At 38.7% G+C, this 9290-nt stretch overlaps 2 protein-coding genes across 2 annotated transcripts; both read right to left on the reverse strand.

Annotated features, from left to right (window-relative positions):
- Positions 1-1006: 1006 nt before the first annotated feature.
- On the reverse strand, positions 1007-1988 carry LOC120266695 (cyclin-D6-1-like). The gene is made up of 4 exons (XM_039274338.1): positions 1926-1988; positions 1646-1847; positions 1420-1541; positions 1007-1291 (listed from the first exon to the last, which is right to left on the reverse strand). The coding sequence occupies exons 1-4, from the start codon at positions 1959-1961 to the stop codon at positions 1055-1057; spliced, it is 597 nt and encodes a 198-aa protein (XP_039130272.1). The 5' UTR covers positions 1962-1988; the 3' UTR covers positions 1007-1054.
- Positions 1989-2016: 28 nt separating this feature from the next.
- LOC120266778 (cyclin-D6-1-like) lies at positions 2017-2981 on the reverse strand (the record flags this gene model as incomplete). Its single annotated transcript, XM_039274438.1, has 4 exons — positions 2729-2981; positions 2287-2447; positions 2102-2188; positions 2017-2022 (listed from the first exon to the last, which is right to left on the reverse strand). Coding segments are annotated over exons 1-4 (288 nt in total), but the record flags the coding sequence as incomplete, so codon positions are not given.
- Positions 2982-9290: the final 6309 nt, after the last annotated feature.

Raw genomic sequence — 9290 nt, forward strand, 5'->3', positions numbered from 1 at the left:
GTCCCGGAGAAGACTCGTTCGCCCCTCCATTGTTGTATTTTACTTATTTATAGATGAGCAACTGAATGACCAAACGAGGTCTTTTGTGTTTATATATATATATATATATATATATAAACTTGAGCTCAATGTGATTGGTAAATGGTAATATTCAACAAGGAAACATGTAAAGCAAAAGTTTGACGGGCTTGGTATAGACACCATGGGAAAAGAAAAAGACAAGAAGAGGACATGCATCCAATTAATATTTCAATAAGTCTAAGGATGTGTGTGTGGGTCTGTTGGGAACCATGAACAACAGATTGGTCTCCTCTGTATGATGCTTCCATAAAGAAGGCTGCAGAGGGCCCCTGCAAGTCTTGTCATGATTGACACTAGAGAAGAGACTTCACGTTCGCTAGCTTTGTTTAGGGAATCAGGCCGTACTTAACTTTCTAAAATCTCTTCCCACCTACTCCTCCGACCTTTCAGGTCAAACGTCTCCAAAATAAAACTGCTTTTCTACTTTCTAATCAACTTAACCTTTTGTGAGCGAGATCTGCAAGCATGTGCATGTCTTTCAAACTTCTGATTTGCTGCTACATGGAATTTGAAATGTCTTATCATCTTACCAGCATATGGTAATACATGCACAACCTTCTGATCTTTCTGCCTAGATTCCACCTATCCACTTATACATGATCTTCTTTTTATATATTGACTATATATCCTCGTATCAATATGTTCTCCACTAATTCTTCGTATCAATACGTAGACGAATACGTGCATGCATGCATGAAGAAATACGTAACCCGGCCAGCAAGAGGCAAGAACCTTATCCGTTAAGCCAGGTGGCATCAGTTCAACGTTTCAGATTCCTTAACCATCACTTTTTCATGAAATTAACGGCCAAAGGCTCAAAACTAATTTTTTCTTTTTCTCTACTTACCATGCTTTTGTTCATCATAACAACGTTGAAAGGAAAAGGCCCAAAAATATGGAAAACTTTTTTTTTTTCTTATTTTCTTAAATATATATTTAAAATTTCTATAAAATATAGATACTCTTGATTAATCTAAGGGCAGAAAAAGCTGGAAGGTGGTGGGGTTTCCTCAATTGGATCCTTATACACATCCCGGCCGTTCATTGAGGATCCGACGGTCCTTTCGCTGTCGGAGCTTGGGCAGGCCCCGCCAAGCACGGTGGCAGGGGTACTGCAGCTGGATACCATCTTGAGAGCCCGATCACAGCCGTCCATCGTCATCATCGCCAGCATCTCCCTCATCACGAGGCAGCAGTCTTTGAGTTTCTCCTTCCCAAAAATAAATAAATAAATAAATAAAATACATAATTACGTTGTATGAAACAATATAAAACTGAAGAGAGAGAGAAAAAAAAAAAAGATTTAAATAATTAGAAAAAAAAAGGTACTTGATTTACGAAATCAGAGGAGAAGATGGCGGTGCTGAAGGCCGGTGATTGGATAGGAAAGAGCTCGCCGGCTGCGGAGATAAGCGCTGAGGCGGCAATCAGTGATGGCTTGAACTCCAGCATCTTAATCTCTATATACTCAACATCCGGCACAAGAAAATCACAGATTTTGTCAAGAAGTTAAAATTCAAATCTTTTTAGGCTAGGGTTCTAATTAAAGTAGAGAAACTGGTACCAATCTGGGCTTTGAGGAGAATGCGCAAAGCTCTGTCTTTGAGGGCGTGGATCAGCGGGGGATGCGCTGGGGAAAACAAGGATAGAAAGAATCGAAGGAAAGAGAACGGCGTAATGGATCGCACCCGCCAATCGAGAGCTCCGAGGACCAAGAGCTCCATCCGATGAATCGTTTGCTCATCGAAAATGAACCCCTCTTCCATCTATTCCAGGGAAAACATCATCGGAAAACCCATCGAAGCTGGAGGGGAATGAGGAAATTGGGTCGCAAGTGTACTTACCTGGAAATCAGGAAATGAGAACTCGGATTTCTTCATTTTGGAAGCGAGCGATAGCGAGGAAGCTGCGAGGGACCATGCGGCCCAAGGGCTTTTCTCTCTGCAACACAGCCAGACCGAGTTAGAGCCAAAAAAACCACCGAGGTCGAACCGAGTTACGACACTGAGTTTTGCTTTACCGGGATTTCATGGCGAGCGAGGTACCGGTCGACGTAGTTGATTGCAAGATAGGCCATGAAAGGGTCCACATTGCACGCGCACTGCGCCTGAGATGACTCCAGCTCCAGCTCTCTCAGTCAATTCATTATTATTTTATCAACTCATTGTTTTTATTAGTATTATATATCATTGTTATTTATATTACCTGGACCTGGAGGATAAGAGAGATGGCTTGGCGGCGGGAGTGAAGGTCGAGTGCTGTGGTGAGTGAGCTCATGTGATCCGACTCAGCGGAGAAGAGGGCCGACACAGAGTCTAGTTCCGAATCGGAGCTGGTGAGCGGGTTCTCCAGGTCGAACTCCATTACTCAGGAATGACATGCAAAGGAAAGAAAGCTTAAAAGAGGAATGAGGAGTGAATGGTCGTAGCCATTTAAGGGATATATAATTTGTTATGATATGATATTATATGATGTCTGCTGCTCTAAAGAGAAGGCTTGTAACTTGTAATTAAAAGACTCCTTTCTTTACTCATGCATGCATGTCCATGTCCCATATATTAGCTTGGCTTTTTCTCATGTTCAGAGATAAAAAGAAACACGAGAGCCAAGAGACATAAGAGCTGGCTCATTGAGATGCCTGTCATACCTGGGGATGCAATGCAACAGCCTGCCTGCTGCATGTACTGCTGTAGCCTGCCTGTGGCACAACTAGACTCTGCAGCATTAATTTACTATCCAAGCTCGTTTTCTCTCTTTCTCTCTCGCTGTTTTTTTGTTGTGGTTAACCATTCGGGATATAAATTAGATGTGAGTTGATAAAGAAGGATGCGTGGCGTTTAGGTAGCATTTCATATGTCATCCATGGGAACACAACTTGAATGAATGAGCGAAATGCAAACAGAGCTTAGTTTAGATAAATAAATTACTAATTAATGTGCTTTGACAAAAATGACCTCAGCTCGCTGCTAATTGAGGGCTGCCGCTCCTCACCCTCTGGAGTTGGAACTAGTTATGGCTAGTTATGATTGTAGATCGTGTCGGAACTCGGAAGGTGGGGCTCCATTTAAAGGGACCACCGGGACCAGCTTGTGATTTGAAGACAAGATGAGGGGCAGTCTCGTCAGATTAGGAAAATGAAAGCTCACTGGGTGCTTGGTCAGAGCACCAATGAATCAGCTTCAGCCCATCACTCCAGGCTTCACCTATATGGGACTGTGATGAGATAGATATGTCTTCTCGCTGGACACAATCTATTGATTTATTGAGAAGAGTTATTGGAGGGATCTCAATGAAATGAACATCTCAGGCTCTCAATTCCAAGAAGCCAAGGATTACTTTTCCTTGTGAGTGTTTAAGTAAGACTTGCCATAGAGGAGCGCTCATACTGTCTTATCAATGGAGATGGAAACCTTTTTTTGATCTTTTTGTGCTGTCAAGACCGGCCAGGTTTCCATCACTAAGAAAGTAATCCATTTCCTAGCTAGTACTCAGCATGTAAAAGCTTGTGAAGTTACTGTGGATAAGTAAAATTCTCTCTTTGGAAGTAAAGTAAGTGAGAGACCCCTTTTTGTGTGTGTGTGTGTGTGTGTGTGTGTGTGTGTGTGTTGAGTGCTTAGTGGAAGCTTACACAAAAGAAGTCATAGTTTTCCTGTCAAACTAAAGGAATGGCACTCTTTACTATAAATATAGTGTGACAGTTTGAATTGTTAGGTTTTTGTGTTGCAATCAGTTTGATGGACATAAAATTACTGAATTCATCTAAAAATGAAACCTTAATTAAGTCAAAAAGTTTAATTAAGTTTAAAGAAACTTGTTGGATCGTACAAGATATTCACAAGTGTATATATATATATATATATGTCTCTCTAGCTTTTGTTTTAATATATCAACCCTAATCATATCACCTTCATTTCTATCTCATGTCAATGGCAACCAGATATAATTACTGCGTTCCAATCATAGGCTGAAGGCAACTAACTACTTACGTGCATTATGATAGTCCATGAACATGTACGTGGGCATATGAAATGATAAAACATTTGAATATTTGTTGAACCGTCAACAAATATACAAGAGAAAGCCCACCACCTCCATTTTTTACATCTTTGAGATAAATTTCATGGTTGTCTGCTACATCGATACAAGATAAAGGTAAAGCTGCTTGCTTTCTGGACAAAGAGTGAAAGGTATTGAAGAAAGAAGCACATTGAACTCCACTTGCTTGGAAGTGCATGGAAGTAGCGAGGAAGGGACAAGCGGGCTCTCTGCTGCTTTCGCTTTATTTTCCATGCTTTCTCTCGTGTCCTTCACTTGTCTTTTGTTATTTTTTTTTTGTTTGTTTCTTACATGAAGGAGGGGACTTATAGAGAGAGATCTTGCAGGCGTAAAACAAGGCAGTCAAAAGGGAGCATTTGCGCATGCGGTAGATGATGGTGATTGACGGTGGTGCTCTCATTCTCATGTATTAACTTGTGCTTTGCATGCCACTGCTTGCATTGCAATGCTTGTAAAAGTTACTCTCTGTTCCCCTGTATCTTTATAGACGACAATTTTAAAAAAATTGATAAAAGGATTTTTTTTTTTAATAATAGGTGATAAAGGACCCCGGTTTAAGGGATTATAAAAAAATAAATAGGTACAAAGTGCACTAATTATGATGGATTACGAATCTCCTAGAAAAATTTTTCTATAACCTTGGAAGGGTGAAACCACTGTTTCTCTCACAGGGATCCACATCCAGGTTGATGGATTTAAAACAAAAGTGCTTCACTTTATTAGAGAATTCGTTAAGAATTACATTGAATGACTAGGCCTTTTAAAGGCTGGACTCCATAACTAGAAACAAACTTTTAAAGATAATCATTAATTTAAACTAAACTAATGAAGATAAGATAACACAAGATCTCTAAATGATAAGCTTTATCGGTTGGGATTATTACTAACATCCCCCATAAACCAAATCAGTAAGACTAGCCATGCCTAAACTCTTCTTTAGCTTAACAAATGAATCAAATTTGGAGGTTTGAGTGAGGATATCGACAACTTTGGTCCTACGATTTACAATAGAAAACTTCAATCTCTTTTTTGTTGACTTGATCTCTAAGAAAATGAAATCTCATGTCAATGTGCTTGCTTTTCCCATGAATGCCTGGATGTTTGGTTAAATTTATTGCTGAAATGTTGTCTAAAGATTTTTGTAGGGGATTTATTAATTGGAACACGAATTTGATTCATCACATTCCTCAACCAAATTGCTTGACATGCACAAGAAAGGCTGGCACGACATATTACGCTTCACAAGTAGATAAAGCCACAATGGATTGTTTCTTAGATGACCAAGATATTCTTTGTAGAGCCAAAAGTTGAACACATATCCGATGGTGCTTTTTCCTATCATCCGATCACCTTGATCATTTGTCGAGTATCCCACAAGCTCATTCTTGTTAGAAGATTCATAGAATAAGCCATGATCTAGTGTGCCTTTGATATAGCGTAAAATTCTTTTAGCCACATGAAAATGAGATTATCTAGGTCTCTCCATGTACTTGCTAATTAATCCAACACCATAAGAAATACTCGGGTCTAGTATGTGATAAAAACACAGAGACTACCAACAATACTCTTAAAAGTATATTGGATCAATCATTGAGTCTTCTCCTTCCTTGAATAATTTGGTACCAACCTCTCGAGAATGCGTGCAGGGATTACAATCAAGCATCCGAAATTTATTTAGGGATGTACATTTGCATATTTTTTTGTTGATGAATGAAAATTCCATTTTTATTACGAATTACTTCAAGCCCAAAAATATGACATATGACCAAGATCGAGTCATCTCAAATTACGAAATCATAGTTTTTCTTGAATTCCTTGATCATATTTTGATTGTTTCCCCATAAAGATAATATCGTCAACATAAAGACAAACAAATAATATGTCACTGAATCGATAATTTTTCACATATAAAAGCATGCTCACTTGGACACTTTAGAAGGCCGTTAGCTTGAAAGAAATCATCAATCCGTTTATTCCATGCTCTTGGGGCTTGTTTGAGCCCATATAATGCCTTCTTGAGTTTATATACTTTTTTCGCATTTCCTTCTTTTTACAAACCCTCTTTGGTTGCTTGACATGAGACTTCTTCCTCAAGAGGACCATTAAGAAAAAGCCCGACTTGACATCCATTTGGTGGATATTCCACCTATTTTTGAGCGACCAGAGCAACAATTAATTTAAGCTGTTTCAATTCTAGCAGGGAAAAATACCTCTTGATAATCAACTTGACCTGTTGTTCGCAGCCTTTTTGCTACCAATCTTGCCTTATATCTTTCTATCGACCGGTTGGCTTGATTTTTTTGTCTTGAACACCCACTTCACATCAATTGCTTTCTTTCCATATGGTAGATTGGTTAGCTCCCAAGTTTTATTTTTTTCTATTGCTTTTATTTCTTCCTTCATGGCATTGATCCATTTCTCATTTCTAATAGCTTCTTCAAATTTGATAGGATCACAATCTGCAAACAATGCATAGTGAACTAGTTCTCCATCATTGTCAATAGCATTATCGAGAATTACCTCAAAGTTCCTTAGCCAAGAAGATGGTTGTACATTCCTCCTTGATCTTTGAGCTACAACTCCAAATTGATCTTCATTTGTAACAACTTCTACATCTTCAAGCGAGGGTAGTTTCTTCTTCAAGGATAGAAATCTTTTTGTGAATTAGCTTGAGTATGATCACTCCAATTCCATGATCCGACTTCGTCGAAAGATCACATCTCTACTAACAAGAAATTTCTTTGTGATTGGGTTAAATAATACAGTATCCACCAAGATGGCGAGGGCTTGTATCCAACAAACACGGTCTTCTCTCCTCTGTCATCTAGCTTTGTTCTTGTTTACTGCTGGTACATGGGCATATGCAATTGAGACCAAACACCTTGAGATGTTTGACACTTGGTTTGAATCCACTCCAAGCTTCTTGAGGGGTAACATCTTCTAATTTTTTTGGTTGGTGATACATTCGATAAATAAAGCGAGCATGAAAGCTGACATCGACCCAAAGATAGTTAGGCATACCTTTGGCCTTAAGCATGCTCCTAGCCATGTCCATGATTGTCCTATTTCTCCTTTCAGCAATTCCGTTGTGTTGAGGGAGTATAGCGGATAGTGACTTCATGTTCAATTCCATGCTACTGCACAATACTCGGTGAAATCATTAGACATGTATTCACCACCACCATCGAGTTCTTAAGATCGAATTGAATGCCCACTACGCTTTTCAACGAGTGCTTGAAATTTTTTTAAAAACTCAAACACTTGATTTTTTTCTTTTGCTAAAAATACACCCAGATTTTCCTACTGTAATCATCAACAAAAAGTAAGAAAAATATCGATTCCACCAATGGATGGTGTATTCATGGGTCCACTTTTCATCTCGAATGCACAACTTCTAGAGGGTGAGAAGCATGCCGATTATTCTTAGTTGAAAAGGAATTTCTATCTGCTTTCAAGAATACATCCTTCACGAAAATTGTTCGAGGATGATCCAGTAAAGGCAATCCATTCACCATGTTCTTTTGAGCAAGCAATTTCAAACTTCTAAAATTCAGATGCCCAAATCTGAGATGCCATAACCATGATGCATCCTTAATAATAGCACTAAAGCAGTGATATATATCAGTTCTTATGTCGATGCGAAACGATTACATTTTTGACATAAGCGAATTAAGGATGACATTGCCACTTCATCAAGAATGGTTAAATGACCATTCTTCATCTCCATGCGATATCCTTTTTCAAGGAGTTGTCCCATACTCGTGAGGTTGTTTTTTTCATCACGGCACATAAAACACATCGAGATAAATTGATGATCTCCATTCTTCAATTGTATCAAGATTCTACCTCTGCCCATGCGGGGAATGATGCTATTATCACGCAAACTTAACAACTTTTTGTCTTGATTCATCTAAATTCACAAAAAGCTCTTTTTTACCACTCATATGATTGGTGCATCCTGTGTCAAGATACCAAGTGTTGAAGTTATAATCTTCTTTGTCATTTGAAACCATTAGTAGTGCATGGTCTTCAAAGTCCTCTTCTTGTGCAAACTGAACTACTTCTCCAGATTTCTTGTCTTGAGATACTTCAGCATAGCTTTTGTTTTTGTTAAATCTGCACTCATTTGCATAATGACCAAATCGATTACATGCAAAACACTTAATGTTGTTTTTATCATACCTTCCTCTTCCTCGTCCATGGCTTCTTTGGGAATATCTACCTCTTCCTCTTGCACCAAAATTACTTCTTGTTCCATGTTCATATTTCTTATACCGACTTGATATCATTGTTTCCTTTAGCTTCCTTTTTCTTGTTACGATTTGATAGAAAGTTGAGCTTGAAAAAGCCTTTTCAAGAGGTTTTTACGAGAACTTTTGCATTGATGCGTTGTTCATATGCTTCAAAGAGCCCCACAACTCATCAGCGAGTCATATCGGAAAAGGTCTTTTGACTCCTCGATGGCGTAGTAATGGGATCAAATCTGGTTGTAGTTTGTCATAAGATCTTCTCCACCAATGTTTGCTCTTGACTTTGTCTCCATTGAGTCGCATCTTATTTGCCAAGGCACGTACTCGAGATGTATATTACGCCCACGATGTACATGTTCTCCATCGTAGCAACTCAAGCGCCTTCTAAGGTTTGAAGTCTCACTTATCGAACTCTTTCAACACCTCTGTAGGGATTTTTGCAAGAATATCACGCCTCTTTTTGCGATATCCATAGCGACTATCTTCTCAAAAAAATCTCATCATTAACTCCTTGATGGATGTAATAGAGACCTTCGATCTTTCTTTACGGCTTCTCGGTAGAGTGCATCTTTGAGCTTCGAGTTGGATTGTTCTCAAGGAAGGAACTCCATTTTTCAACAACGACAAGAACTTCTTGAAAAATCAAACAACACCTTCATACGCACACTCCAACGATTGTAGTTCTTCCCATCTAGAGTAGGAAGAGTGGGATTAATTGTGCAGTTGTTGTGATTACGCCATAGCTCGATGCCGGATCGATGGATTTTAAAACAAAAAGTGCTTCACTTTATTAGAAATTCGTTAAAATTACATTGAATGACTAGAGCCTTTTTAAAAGGGCTGGACTCCATAACTAGAAACAAACTTTTTAAAGATAATCATTAATTTAAACTAAACTAATGA

Source organism: Dioscorea cayenensis, chromosome 8 (assembly GCF_009730915.1).
Source record: "Dioscorea cayenensis subsp. rotundata cultivar TDr96_F1 chromosome 8, TDr96_F1_v2_PseudoChromosome.rev07_lg8_w22 25.fasta, whole genome shotgun sequence".
Lineage (NCBI taxonomy): Eukaryota > Viridiplantae > Streptophyta > Magnoliopsida > Dioscoreales > Dioscoreaceae > Dioscorea > Dioscorea cayenensis.